Below are 15843 nucleotides of genomic sequence, written 5' to 3' on the forward strand. Positions count from 1 at the left end.
AGGGTCCTTGTGACACAATGCCCTACCTCTGAGCCAGAGGCCTGGGTTCAGGTTCCACCTGTTTTGGAAGTGAGTAATACCATCTCTGTGCAGGTTGGTTAGAAAATATCTTAAAAAAAAAAAAGATGCCTTTACTCAGTTAACTATGCAGGGCTGGTTCGGATATAAAATTGGCTATTTGGAGAGCTGAATGAACATTTGAGGGAGTGAATGATTGAAGGCATCTGCTTTTCTATGCTAAAACAATTCAATAAGTACTTTACTGACTTGAAAATGTTTTTCATGACATCTACTGTTTTGTGAAAATTGCTATATAAATGCAATTCTTCTTTAAGTTTCTAGGGTCACAATATCTGAGCTAGAAATAGCTGCCACGGAGCTCAGAGTGTTTATAGCTGCAACGTCCCTTTATGAACACTTTTTTTTTAAAATGTGCATAGCCTAACCAAAGTTTTTGATTTCAAGTTCTAATCCCTTTTCCCACAAAAGTTAGTGACAATCCCTGAAGATTAAACAGTTTGTGATTTTTCCTGGTCACCAGATTAAGCACAAATACCGAATCCGCCCAAATACCCAAGACATGTAAACAGAATAATATGGCCATCATTGGACGTGATCCTGCTAATCAGCTTTTTATTAATTAATCCAGACTGTGCTGAGAGCTTCACCAGAAACCAATTTGAGATCATCACTGCACCTTGTGGTGCAATGCAGTTGTGTACGCTAGAATCTACAATGTTTTAGACCCTGTTTTATGGATGTAAGTCTGCTGGTTGAGTTGGAACCTTCCAGCTCAGTGACCAAACTTACATCCAGAACCTCAACCTGAGCTACAAATCTTCTCAAAACTCGCTAACCCTGTTTAATGTCGATGAAAGGAATTTAGATATACATTGCACCTTTTTTAATTGGAGCAAAAAGATATTATGAGACTGCCAATCCCTGTTGCATTCCCATGGCAACACCCTGACCATTCAGAGTCTATTCACCTGGTCTGCAGTTAGCTGTTCCTGCTGCATCTTTATGCCAGTGATGGCTCAACCAGTCAGTACACTCTTCTGATGTTGTGCATGCTTTGTCCCATTTTCCAAATCCATTTCTTGCATAAGTGTTAGATATAGAGCTTCAACCTGTTTCTCCTCCTATTGATGTTATGTTGCTAAATAAATCTAAGGGCCAAGGCAATAGAAGGATATCTCAATACTGTTGGGTTTAAGTAAAATTGGAAGAAGCTTGTCTTGAACATAAACATCAGACTGGCCCAAACAACCTGTTGCTGCTATACCATGAAATGAGTATTGTTTTATGATGAATAATTCAGCTGAGTGTCTTGTGCTGATGAGGGTCTGTACATTTTATGCTTCAGCAAGAGCAGAACATCAAGCCACAGTTTTTCGCCTTCCGTTGGCTCACGTTATTATTGTCACAAGAGTTCCTCCTCCCAGACGTCATTCGAATATGGGATTCCCTCTTTTCAGACATCCACAGGTTCGATTTCCTCATCCTGGTCTGCTGCGCTATGCTGATGTAAGTAACAAAACCTGTGGTTTCAGTTGTTGGTGAAAGATCAAGGGCAACTCTTGCCCCTTCGAGGGTGTAGACTACCCTTTTCTAACCAGCAAACCACCAGCTTTTGGGTGGGGTTGGTGGTGGTGCCAGGTTTGTCTGTCGATCAAATTCATTAGTGGGTTGCATGCTTGACCAGCAAGGCTGGAATTTGCCATTTATTTCCCCAGAACTGAGTGGCTTGTTAGGTCATTTCGGAGGGCAGTTAAGAGTCAACGACATTCCTGTGTCTCGGGGATCATGTCTAGGCCAGACTGGGCACGGGAACCATGGAACTGTTGTCAATTGTTGTGAAAAACCCAACTGGTTCACTAATGCCCTTCAGAGGGGGACATCTGCCACCCTCACCTGGTCTGGCCTACATGTGACTGCAGTCCCAGAGCCAAGGTGACTGACTCTCAACTGCCCTCTGAAATGGCCTTGGACGTCACTCAGTTGTACCAACAAAGAAATGAAATTGGACAGACCATCTGGCATTTACCTAGGCATCGGGAAGATAACAGCAAAACAGTCCTGTCGACTCTGGAGAGTGATCCCAGAACTGGGAGAGCTGTCTCACAGAATCGTCAAGCCGCAGCCTGACTTAGTATACTCATGGAATCATACCTGACAATCGATGTCCCAGAAACCACCATCACCACCACCATCCCTGAATGTGTCCTGTCCCATTGGCAGGACAGACCCAGCAGAAATGGCAGCACAGTGTTGCCTTGGGAGTCCACCAACTGGTGTAATGGGATTTGAATTCATGGCCTTGGGGCATTATCCTCAGGTTTGTTATTGCAGTGACATTACCATGGCGCCACCCAGTCTCACTGTTTCAGCAGAAGCTCCACATGTCACCTATCTGGCTCGGAGAATCCTTTGGCATGAATTGACTGGCAGGTTCACTGAGAGGTGAAAGTGACATTTATCTCACCACCCCCTCAGCTCACCGCCTCATTCCTGATGAATTACTTTTGCCCGAAACGTCGACTCTCCTGCTGTTCGAATGCTGCCTGACCTGCTGTGCTTTTCCAGCACCACACTCTCAACTCTGGTTCATTGAGGTTAATGGCACCTCATGGAGAACCCCTTTAGCAACTGCTTCACTCTCATGCGGGTCGAAGCACAGAATGTGGTCTTATCAGTATGTGCTGGCCTGGAGAAAGGGAATTTTCCACCTCGCCCCATTCCCCTTCTCTTTCCATGTAGCCCTGAATAATACCCCTTTTGAGTTTATATCCAACCCAATTTGTCTGCTGTGGGTAACACATTTCCCTCTGAAATGGACCATGTGGGTTCACGTCCCATTCTTGCCCACATCCCATGAGTGAGTTAAAAAACCATCGGAGATGTTAAACCAGGACTTTGTCTCTGGATTACTAGTCTCCAACTGACAGTGTCACTAATTCAAAGAAGAGCTGGGGTGTTCTGCCTGGTGTTCAGGCCAAAGTGCTATTGCCTCGCTTCATGTGGAATCTTGCTATGTACATATTGATTGGCTGTGTTTCCTCCATTGCAGTGGGGTTTGTCATTGGCTGTAAAACACTTTGGCGTGTTTTGTCTTGGTGAAAGTTGTTAATGAAATACAAGCACTTCAATTTCTGGGGTCATTTCATTGAGATCAATTAAAGGGTGCTTCCTCCTATAATTTAGAGAATTATATATTTGAAGTGTGTGTCAGATTTGCACATCTGAGATTGGTCTCCTGTTTTGTGAGCAGGATTCTCCTTTGCTGACCGTCCCAGGTTGTAATTTGTGCTTTTAAGATGAGAATAGTCAGTCAGTTACGGAGTTGAACTAAATATGATTCTTAGGCAGCAGAGTTTTGTTGTTTTGTCTTTATCAGATTTGACCTGAAATGAAGTTACACAGGCAGAGTGCAGTTGAGTGTGTCCTAATCTCTTCAGATTCAGGTATTCTTGAGCTGTTGCACAACAGATCTGGGGATTGCCAATGAAAGTTCCCCCACCCTTCAGTCTCTTGTTATTATACTGATTCCCTATTGGAAACTTTTTGCCTGTAAAATGTAATTGATCCAATCAACTGTTGGAATTTATGATTTTGTACTGCAGTTCATTTAATCAGATGTTGCTGTATCTCATTGGTTATGTTTCAACAATGCAAGAAAGCAAATTGCTTTAAAACTGGGTGCATTCAAATGGAAAACCGTGTAGAACTGGTACATTCTTGGAGTGACGGAATTGCAGCAGTTATTTTTTCTAAAAGAAATGAGGGCAGGATGTGGAGAGAGGAAATGTAAACAATCCTAACCTTCAGAATCCACGTTTGTGAAGGTTCAGACTTCATAAGTTCTTCATTTGCTTGGAGCTGCTCAATTTATCTCATTTACTATTTTTTTGAGAAAGTGGAGACTAGAATTCAATTAAATGGAACCAGTGGTAAATAAATTTGATTGTTTTAAATAATTTTGGACATGTTTATGATAAATTTGACTGTCAATGAGAATGATGGGAGGAGCATGTCGGATCCAGAGTTTCCTTAATGGATTTATCACACCTTGATACCGTGACCTGTTTTTCTTGCAGTTTGATCCGGGATCAGCTGCTTGCTGGGGACTTCACTACAAACATGAGGTTGCTACAGGTGAGTCCATTTGTTCCTGTTATAAGTATAACCATATTCTACAACTGCATTTGAAGTTCTCTAGACTTGAAGTATCCTGTTACTTTAATTGTCTTATCTTCACACTGCTTTCTAAGAGAGCAGTGTAAACAATCTGCAGGGTGGTTTAAAACGTCTGAGCCGTAATATGAATGCTTCATTCATGCCTGTAACCATTCCTTTATACTAGCTGATATGAGAGGTGTGGCTTCAGGCTTATTGGGTAGAAGGTTTTACAGGTTCTGTTGGCCTCCATGATGCAATGGGGTGTGTAACCCACATTCCCTGAACACAAGTCTCAATGTCGACTCAAAGCAGTTGTTATTGCAGATCTGTGATTTTGAAAAAATTAGTTCATGGGGTGTAGCAGTCCCTGGCTGCGCCAATATGTTGCCTATCTCATCTGTTGAGAAGATGGTTGTGAGTTTGCTTCTCAAACCTCATGGTGTGCTGCAGTACGAGCACCTGCAATGCTGCTGTTGACCCAGCGACAGTTAAGAAATGGCGATTATACTTCCAAGACATGGAGGGGTGGGGAGCTTGCAGGTGGTGTGTCCCATATGTCTGCTGCCTTTGTCCTCCTCAATGCTCAGGGTCTTGGGTTTGGAAGGTGCTACCAAAGGAAGCTGGGGAGTTGCTGCAGTGGATCTTGTAAATAGTGTGCACTGCTCCAGTGGTGAAGTGAGTGAATGTTAAACATGGGTTCTGTGGTGCCAATTACATGGGCTGCTTTATCCTGGATAATGCTGAGCTTCTGGAGTGATGTTCAAGCTGAAGTCATCCAGGCAAATGGGGAATATTCTATCACACCCTGACTTGTAGCTGGAGATGGACAGATTTTGGGAAGACTGGGTGAGTTGTATGCTGCTGAAATCCCTGGCCTCTGATCTGTTCTTGTTGCTGTTTATATAAGTTGTCTTTATACAGGCTGGTCCAGTTCAGTTTCCACTTACTGGCACTGTCTGGGGCCGGATTCTCAGGTGAGGATGCTGCCTCTGAGCTGGAAGCTTACTTCACTGCTTTAGTGCAGAGGGCGTGAGCTATGCCAGCACAAAGACCCGCCACTTTTTTTTGTTAAAGAGTTTAATGTGCTGCTACAGCTGACATTCCAGAATTTGAAGGCAGAGTTTCCGGTCCTCTGCAAAGGCTCAAATTAGCCTGCGGAGGGAGTTTCTACGCATGGAAGAAACCTGCTCCTTCTAGTCTGGAGACCGTAAGGGAAATCCTCACCTGTTTTTATATTGCTGTTCCCCAGGCTTTGGGAACAGAGTGAACTGTTGATGAGTTTTGACATACACGAGAATTCCTAGAAGCAAGGCATTCCAACCAGAAAGCTATAAACAAACGCATTGACTTGGATTCCATTTACCAACCCCTGAGAAAAAGAACAGGAAATGAGATCACTATATGAAATGATGTTACCACAGGAAATGACACCACCAATCCAAGGAAACCCAAACATATAAATAGAAAGCGGGCTACACCACCAGTGCTTCATCCGGAGGCTCACTGAAGATGCTACCTAGTATGGTGACGAAACATCTGAGAATGAACGTTCCAGCTCAGTGAGCAAATCTACATCCAGAGTGAAATGTGTTAATACTCTGTTGGTGCAGAGTGTTTTCACTGTATTGGAGGCAGATTCAATGGTAACTTTCAAATGGACTAATTGACTCTACCACCTCAGCCCTGCTGATGAGGTGTTTGCTTCTGGTTACCTCATTTACCATTACCAGACTGCCCCTTGTCTGTAGCTAGTACAGCAGGACTTCCTTCAAGAGGCCAAAACATTATATGGGGGAAGTCCAAGGACTGTACCACTTTTCACAGATATACCAATTTCTGTGCAGGGATGGTCGTGCTAGTAACCTCCTTCCCACCCCCCCAAACAAAATTGCTTGATTTGATTGATTTTTGTCACACATATCAAGATTCAGTGAAAAGTATTGGAAAAATTATATCTTACAGTATTACATCAGGTTAATAGAACAGAATGCAGAATATAGTGTTGGAGCTGCAGAGAAGGTACAGAGAAACATCAACTCTAATATATAAGAGATCCATTCGGAAGTCTGATAACAACGGGAAGTAAGTTGTTGGTATGTGTTTTCAAACTTCTGTATCTTCTGGAAGTGTGTATGACTGGGGTGGGAGATGTCTTTGATGTTGGTTGCTTTCCTGAGACAGCGGTAAGTATAGACCGTGGAAGCAAGGCTGGTTTTCATGATGGACTTGGCTGAGTTCACAACTCTCTAATTTCTTGTGGTCTTGGCCAGAGCAGTTGCCAAACCAAGCTGTGATGTATCTGGATAGGATGCTTCCTATGGTGCATCTATAAAAATTGTGAAGAGCCATTCTGGACATGCTGAATTTCCTTAGCCTCATGAGGAAGTAGAGGCTTTGGTGTGCCTCTTTGACTGTAAGGTTGCCATAGATGGACCAGGACAGATTAGTGAACTGGTGACAGGTTGATTACTCTGTGGAACTCGCCTGCCCAGCAAGGGAAACAAACAAGGTGATGGGTGCATTCGATGAGAATTGAACCCACAGTTTTTTCTCAGACGTGGTGTCCTTCGGTCCAACTCTGAAACCACTTTGAGCTACAAAATCTGTCAAATCATGGAGTCTGTTCTTGACAGGGAGCTGGACCAGTAACTGTTCAATGGAGCATTTTCTGATTGTACAGCTGTTATACAGAAACAATTTCTTCCTATTTATAATTTTGAACACCACTTACAGTACCGCTGAGATATAGGGGCTCTGTATGCTATAGACTCAGAATGTAACAAACAGCATGCCCCTTTAGCCATTTGGAGCAGACACATTGAGGACCAGCCAGCACGTGCAAATTCAAAATCGTGTCCAACATTAGATGTACTTCAGAAACTGGGTAACATTTGTAAAGTAATCCCAAGTCTGGTAAGAATTAAGCTGACAACCAGTTTAAGATTGTTAGGTTCACAGTGTGGTGCATTTGTGTATATTGGATGCAGTAGATGACTGTGTATATTGGAAGCAGTAGATGACTGTGTATATGAGTACATGAGACCCTGCTCTTTGCAGACAGAACATGAGCACACACTGCACCTCTCCCTTTAGAATGAAATTTCTTGCAGATATCCTGATGAGTGTAAGATAATAAAGCTTTAACAAAATGTGTTTTCCTGCAATATCACATCTTCCGTTAACCACCAACTGTCTCTAAGGAGAACGATCTTAAATAGATTCTGGAGAAAGAGTCAAAATGTGTGGTGCTGGAAAAGCACAGCCGGTCAGGCAGCATCCGAGAAGCAGGAGAGTCGACGTTTTGAGCATAAGCTCTTCGTCAACATCTGCAGTCCTCACTTTCTTTTAGGGTCTGGAGAAAGTCAGGTCTGGCAGCATCTGTGGAGAGAAACTGAGTTAACGTTTCAAGTCCAGTGACCCTTTTTCAGTTAAGACTTGAAATGTTAACTTTGCTTCTCCTTCACAAATGCTACCTGCTGAGTTTCTCCTGAAATTTCGGGATTTTGTTTCAGATTTTCAGCATCCACAGTTCTTTGTTTTATTTCTAGAGAGCAATACCATATTTTTTGGTCTTGCCACATTACCAGATTCCTTTCTCCTCAGTAACATTCTAGCCTGCACCCTCTCCAAGGCCTTGACGTTGTCTCCAGTTCCTGAAGCTTTCAGAACAACATTCCAGCTGATGTCCAAGGTGGTGATTTGGTAAACGTTGAGCAGATCTTTCTTGATTTTGCACACTGTCTGTTTATAAAGCCAAGCGTTTCTACATGTTTTTAAAACAACTTTATCAACTTTATTAGGTTCTTTTTTTCCTGAGATTCTTACACTCTTGATGCAAATGCAACATGCCAACTTCTGTGAACAAGAAAAATTTATTAAGCACAGTACAAACCAAGCTTTGGAGAACCCCTCTTTGCCATGCTTGCAAGGTGTGTCCAGGGAAGCGCTCTGAACAAAAGAAATAGACCTTCCTTTATGCAAAATCTTTGTCACAGTCAGTAATGTTCACAAGACAACCCCCAGTCACTCCCTCACAGTCACATGTCACTCAAGACAATACAGTGACCACATCACCTCCACAAACAATGTAATGTAAATCATCCCTTACTGGCCAGATCTGGTGTGAATTGTATTTTTTTAACTGTAGGGAATAGTCAAATTCCAACTGTAATGTTCTTATCCCTTTCTGAATAGGGGATGAAAATGTAAATAGGCTTTTGAATGGCATGGAAATGACCACGTAAATGGTTCTGAATAATAGGAGATGTCAATGTAATTTCTTGCAATCTATCTGTACGTCAGAGGCATCCCACCCTAGCTTTGGGACATCCAATTTCCTAAAGGTCAGCAGAGCCAGTTAACTCTTTAATATCACAACTTGGTCTGTTGCTTTTGGAAATTTGTTTGAGATGCTGGGGTTGCTTTTCCTCCTTCTCCCCTTCCTAGAAGAATTTAAGAAAAGGAATATGTTGATATTTTGTTTGAAGGAGCACCAGGTGTTTGTTTTTTTTTTGCAAGATTGGAGAGAGGGTGTAGTCTGCAATGTAAGAGTCATTGGAATTGCTAAATGTGAAAGAGCAAGGTTTATCTTTATCGCATTCTGCCCTCCTGCTAGCAACTTGGATTGCTAATGGATTACTGACTAATCATGTTAATCTTATTCAAACATTTCATTTGAAAAATTAATTCAGATTCTCACAATGCCATTGTGTGACTTGAATGTGTTTTCTGGCTTATTAATCCAGGCCTCTGAATTACTGATTCGAAAGTGCACTAATAAATCGCAAAGGTTTAATGCGTGCATGTGCCGAATGGTCTTGCTTTGGTGTGTAAAATGACAGTTAATTTCAGTGAGTGGCTGTGCAAACCAGTGAATTCCAGGATTTATTTCCTGGTTATGGTGATTTAGCTGTTAGTCAGGATGTGACAGAGGCTTCTGAGCTCCTGGGGGCAAGCTGTTTGATAGCATTCTCTATTTTCTGGCTGTCTGAGCTCCACGGTCTTTCTCCCACCAAGTGTAACAGTTGAACCAATTGTGGATGAACATGAAATGGTTGGTATCTTTCCTCTGTGTCACGTGGCATCATCTCTTTAATTCCTGTTTAGTTGTGTTCCTTTTCGCCATTTCAAAAGTGATTCAGTGAAGTAGTATTCTACAATAATACAACTGCAGCTGGCGTTTGTTTTAAATCCATAAACGTCTAGAAATGTCATTTGCTTGGGTGCAGTAGAAGATGGAGCTCTCCAAGGTCCTGCTGTAAACCTGGCTCACTGAAGCATTTGCTTTTGTCTTTGTTTACTGATGAAAATTGTTTTGTCTTGAGTAACTTCAGTATTGATGTAGGTGTAAAAAGGTTGGAAATTTCTGCCACTGGATATGAGTGGTGACTGAATTTCCATCTCTCTTTTCTGGAGAGCTTTAGGGCCAATGAAATTGCTAGTTGTGTAGTACTGCTGGCAAAGTAGTGACCAAAGTTCAAAATTACCAGTACCAGACTGTAGATTTGTACTTTAATTATAGGCAAGATAACTAGCCCACTGCATTTGTCAGACACTGGAGAAATCCAGCATTGATAGCAGCATCTATGGAGAGGAATAGTTAACATTTTAAAGTCTGATGTGATTCTTCTTCAGCATTGACACAGATGCAGTCAAACCTGCTGAGTATTTCCAACATTCTAGCATCCACTGTATTTTGCTGTGGTTCAACTTTTGGATGATTGACAAAGTAGCAGTTGATCATAAATGAGAGGTAATCGATAGCCAGAAGGCTCTAAAGAGTGTGAGGGGCTCAAGAGACCCGGAGATGCATGTGCTTAATGTTTGAAAATGATGAGACAATATTGAGTGGAAATACCAAGCCTGTGGACTCCTGGACTTCCATAAATGGAGCTACTGAGAACAAACGTAAGGAGATTCTGTTGAACCTTCATTAAAATCCTGGTTAGGCTGCTTCTAGAATATTGCTTCCAGTTCCAGTCACCACAGTTTGACAAGGAAGTCAGACATACACAAGAGATGTGCCGAATGGTCCCAGAAATGAGGGATTTTAGCTTTGAGGTTAGGTTGAAGAAGTTAGTGTTCTTTGGAGGAAAGGAGGGTTAGACAAGACCTAATGAGGGGTGTGCAAGGTTATAATGGCTTAGATAAGGTCGGTAAAAGCTGTTCCCATTAGTTTATAGTGCAAGGACTAGGTATCACAGATTCAAGGATTTTGTTAAAGGGAAATGAAAAAGATGAGAGATGGTGTCTTGAAAAATGTCCATACTACAGAGGAGGAAGTGCTGCTTGTCGTGAAACACATAAAAGTGGATAAATCCCCAGAACCTGATCAGATGGAACCTAGATCTCTGTGGGAAGCTAGGGAAGTGATTGCTGGGCCTCTTGCTGAGATATTTGTACCATCGATAGTCACGGGTGAGGTGCCGGAAGACTGGAGGTTGGCAAACATGGTGCCACTGTTTAAGAAGGGCGGTAAGGACGAGCCAGAGAACTATAGACCAGTGAGCCAAACCTCAGTGATGGGCAAGTTGGTGGAGGGAATCCTGAGGGACAAAATGTATATGTATTTGGAAAGGCAAGGACTGATTAGGGATAGTCAACATGGCTTTGTGTGGGAAATCATGTCTCACAAACTTGATTGAGTTTTTTGAAGAAGTAGCAAAGAGGATTGAGGGCAAAACGGTGGACGTGATCTATATGGACTTCAGTAAGGCATTTGACAAGGTTCCCCATGGGAGATTGGTTAGCAAGGTTAGATCTCACTGAATACAGGGAGAAGTAGCCATTTGGATACAGAACTGGCTCAAAGGTAGAAGACAGAGGGTGGTGGTGGAGGATTGTTTTTCACATTGGAGGCCCGTGACCAGTGGAGTGCTACAACGATCAGTCCTGGGTCCACTACTTTTCATCATTTATATAAATGATTTGGATGTGAGCATAAGAGGGATAGTTAGTAAGTTTGCAGATGACACCAAAATTGGAGGTGTAGTGGACAGCGAAGAAGGTTACCTCGGATTACAACAGGATCTTGACCAAATGGGCCAATGGGCTGAGGAGTGGCAGATAGAGTTTAATTCAGATAAATGCGAGGTGCTATATTTTGGGAAAGCAAATCTTAGCAGGACGTATACATTTAATGGTAAGGTCCTAGGGAGTGTTGCTGAACAAAGAGACCTTGGAGTGCAGGTTCATAACTCCTTGAAAGTGGAGTCGCAGGTAGATAGGATAGTGAAGGCGGCGTTTGGTATGCTTTCCTTTATTGGTCAGAGTATTGAGTACAGGAGTTGGGAGGTCATGTTGCGGCTGTATAGGACATTGGTTAGGCCACTGTTGAAATAGTGCATGCAATTCTGGTCTCCTTCCTATTGGAAAGATGTTGTGAAACTTGAAAGTTTTTCAAGAATGTTGCCAGTGTTGGAAGATTTGAGCTATGGGGAGAGGTTGAATAGGCTAGGGCTGTTTTCACTGGAGTATTGGAGGCTGAGGGATGACCTTATAGAGGGGCATGGATAGGATAAATAGACAAAATCTTTTCCCTGGGGCGGGTGAGTCCAGAACTAGAGGGCATAGGTTTAGGGTGAGAGGGGAAAGATATAAAAGAGACCTAAGGGACAACATTTTCACCCAGAGAGTGGTGCGTGTATGGAATGAGCTGCCAGAGGAAGTGGTGGAAGCTGGTACAATTGCAACATTTAAAAGGCATCTGGATGGGTATATGAATAGGAAGGGTTTGGAGGGATATGGGCCGGGTGCTGGCAGGTGGGACTAGATTGGGTTGGGATATCTGGTCGGCGTGGATGAGTTGGACAGAAGGGTCTGTTTCCGTTCTGTACATCTCTATGGCCTGAACGTTCTCCCTGCAAGTGTGGTGGTAACGGAAAGGAAATCAGGTGTGCTCTTGAAGGAAATGAATTCACGGGGGCTATGTGGCTAGAGCTGGGGGATGGTAGGAGCTGGTGTGAATTCAGTGGCTGCATGGCCGTCTTGCTGTAACGCCGTTGACTATGATGCATTTTTGAGCAGGGAGGGAATTGGCAGGAATTGAGGTTGGAGCCATAAGCATTGAATAAGCTAGCAGCCTTCAAGGGCTAAATGGCCCCTTCTAATGGTCTTCGATTTCACAATGTACTGTTACGGTCAATGGAAATAACTTACACTTCAGATTGTTTTAGGTTTATATATAGTTGTTTACCTCAATGTTGGTATGCTCCAGTTATAATAATAGTAACCTTCTTGTACTGCGTGTGATCCTTAAACCCATGAGAATATTGCAGCATCCTTTGCACAAGTCAAATAACCAGACTGGTTCCCTGGCAGTGTTTTCCCAGTTGTCTGCCCTACTCACAGACATCGACAGTAGCTCCGAATTCCCAGTAATAGTCTTTGTAATCCAGAAATAGTGTGTACAAACAGGCTCAAACAAAACAGAAATTGCTGGAAAAGCTCAGCAGGTCTGGCAGCATCTTGGAGAGAAATCAGAGTTAACATTTCAGGGTCCTGTGACCCTTCCTCAGAACTGTTAACTCTGATTTCCCTCCACAGATGCTGCCAGACCTGCTGAGCTTTTTCAGCAATTTGTTTTGTTTGATTTCCAGAATCCGCAGGTCTTTCGGTTTTTATTTAGTATGAACAGATCGTTGGAGACTGTTGTAGGATCATGTGTTTTTGGCTCCACTGGAAAGAGGGATGGGGAGGGTGGTTTGAAATTTTTACAGGACCTCGTCATCTTTACAACTGATGTAGAAAATAGGCAAGTGGCCCGTTCAAGTCAATTCAAGAAACACATTCACACTTTACAACAAACAGGTAATAGTTGGAAAAGTTGGCAGTTACTTCCCTTTTTTTTAATATTCTGTTTTCTCTGCATTTCATCTGCTTCAAATGAATCCTATTTGCCCGCAGGAGATTTTTTTATGTGGAACTGAACCTGTCATATACCTTTTTCAACTGTCACCTCAATAGTTGAATTACATGTTTAGTTGGATATGGAATAACAGTTGTCCTCAGCCCAGTTTACTGTCAATGGACCAAGATCTCTGACTTGTTTCACTATGGGTTAATGTTATACTGGATTTTTTTTTCTAAGCCTCTGCTTCGAATTGCTCTGTAGCAAGAGCAGACCTTATTTGTACTGGAGGTCAGATAATTCAACAGCACAGAAGAAGCACTTTGGCCCATCAAGTCTGCACCAACCTTTCTTCAAAAATCCCACTTTCCAGCACTTGGCCCACAGCCTTAATAGTTATGACATTTCAAGTGCCCATCCATGTACCTTTTTTCTTTTTAAAAGGTTGTGAGATTTCCCACCTTCACTACCCTCCCAGGCAACAGATTCCAATTCCCACCAAATTCTGGCTGAAGAAGCCTTTTCTCAAATCCACTCTAAACCTGCAGTTTTTCATCTTATAATTATGCACACACCCCATTTCGATATTGACCCTTCAACTACCGGGAGCAGCTCCTTCCCATCCACCCTTCTTAATCTTATACACCTCCATCAGGACCCACTCAGTTTTTTCTCTTCTAAAAAGAGCAACGCTAGGCTATCCAGCCTCTCGTCATAGCTAAAATACTTTTTCTCCGGCAATATCCTGGTAAAGTTAGAAGGATGAGGTGGGATCTAATTGAAACTTACAGAATACTGAATGACCTGGACAGACTGGATGTTGGAAGATATTTCCATTGGTAGGAGAGACTAGGACCCAAGAGTACAGCACTAGAGTAATTGGAAGACCTTTTAAAAATGAAATAAGGAGAAACTTCTTCAGCCAGAGGGAGGTGAATCTATGGAATTTATTCTTAGAGACTGTGGAGGCCACGTCATTGAGTATATGTAAGACTGAGATAGATGGGTTTTTCGTTGTTAAGAGATTGAGGGTTATGGTGAGAAAGCAGGTGAATGGAATTGAGAAACTTATCAACCTTGATTGAGCAGACTTGATGGGCTGAATGGCCTAATTTCTGCTCCTAAGTCTTATGGCCTTAATCTCCTGTGCACCCCATCCAGTGTCTACGCCTCTGCTTTCATCAGCCAGTCTGCTTGTGTTTGTGTCCGAGTTCTTGACTCTATCACTTTTCCTACACTATGTCCCTGCCTCTTAGGGAGGGTGTGTGGGTGTGTCTGCCTCAGTTTTCAGTATGAGTGTATGTGTGTGCGTGTGCCCAAGTCTGCCACTGACCTTGTCTGCCCAATATCTCTGCATACTCCTGTTTCTAAATATCCGACTTGTAACCTCAGCAAGTTCTCATAAACAACATGCTTCTATATTCATCCAACTTGATAAGTTGACTTCCTCTTATCAGACAGTGGGTTCCTTTCGAAAAGCAGCACGCTGGCAAGCATCTTTGTGCCCCATCTCCAAAGATCAGGTTGGGGCTGTCACTGTCCAGAAGCACCAGTGTTTGGTGAGTATTCGCAATCTGTATGACATGTCTTTTGAAAAGGGGCATGGGAGAGATCTTGAGCATTTTACAATTGATGAAGATGACAAAATGGTGTACCTCTCAAAAAATTTCAGTTCAAGGAAGTATCTCTATATTGTTTCTTACTGTGATGCTCACCCATTTTCTCTTTCTGTCTGTCTGGCACTCACTCACTCACTCTCTCTCTCTCTCTCTCTCTCTCTCTCTCTCTCTCGCTATACTTTGCATAGGTCATCATAGTACAGTCATGAATCAAAGGCAAAAGCTGGGAAGGAAATAAGTAAGACTATCTAGAAAGTAAAATGTTCTAGGTAAACTAATGGGCCTAATACATTACTAAGGCCCCTAATGGATTACATCCCAGGATATAGAGGGAGAGAGACTTTGACACAGCTGATGCATATATAATAATCTTCCAAGAGTCTGAACAACTCCCAGAGGATTAGGAAGCTGCCAATGTAACTCCTTTATTCAAAAAGGGTAAGAGACAAAAAAATGTTAACTGTAGTCATTGGGAAAATGTTAATTTATAATTAAGGCTGTAATAGCACATTTAGAAATATGTTATATGATCAGCACAGTCAGTGTGGCTTTATGAAGGGGATATAATGGCTAACAAATGTATTGGACTTTCATGTGCTCTTAACAAACCGGATAGATAAAGGAGAGCCAATCAATGTAATAGATTTGGGTTCAATCAGGAACTTATGGAAGTTTATAAAATCATGAGGAGCATGGATAGGGTGAACAGCCAAGGTCTTTTCCCTGGAGTAGGGGAGTCAAAACTATGGGGCATAAGTTTAAGGTGAGAGGAGAAAGATTTCAAAGGGACCTAAGGGACAACTACTTGTAGAGGATGGTATGTGTATGGAATGAGCTGCCAAAGGAGGTGGTGGAGGCTGGTACAGTTACAACATTTAAAAGGCATCTAGATGGGTATATGAATAGGAAGGGTTTAGAGGGATATGGGGCAAGTGCTGGCAAATGGGACTAGATTAGATTAGGATATCTGGTCGGCATGGATGAGTAAGACCAAAGGGTCTGTGTCCATGCTGCACATCTCTATGACTCTATGATTCTATAAACCACATGTACAGCCATTCAAAATGAGTCCATGGTCATAGTCATACAGCATAGGCCCTTCAGCCCATTAAGTCTGTGCTGTCCTGTCTACACTAATCTCACCAGCACTTGGCCCAGAGTCTTGAATGTTGTGACATTTCAAGTGCTAATCTGTAT

At 42.6% G+C, this 15843-nt stretch overlaps 1 protein-coding gene across 1 annotated transcript in view; it reads left to right on the forward strand.

Annotated features, from left to right (window-relative positions):
- The window catches only part of tbc1d13 (TBC1 domain family, member 13), a 44514-nt gene that overhangs the window by 15795 nt on the left and 12876 nt on the right, over positions 1–15843 (forward strand). Inside the window, exons 11-13 of the mRNA XM_043719715.1 lie at positions 1367–1527; positions 4098–4155; positions 14485–14586. Coding sequence (XP_043575650.1) covers positions 1367–1527; positions 4098–4155; positions 14485–14586 — 321 coding nt within the window. The remainder of the gene's footprint in view (positions 1–1366; positions 1528–4097; positions 4156–14484; positions 14587–15843) is intronic.

Source organism: Chiloscyllium plagiosum, chromosome 30 (assembly GCF_004010195.1).
Source record: "Chiloscyllium plagiosum isolate BGI_BamShark_2017 chromosome 30, ASM401019v2, whole genome shotgun sequence".
NCBI classification, from domain to species: domain Eukaryota; kingdom Metazoa; phylum Chordata; class Chondrichthyes; order Orectolobiformes; family Hemiscylliidae; genus Chiloscyllium; species Chiloscyllium plagiosum.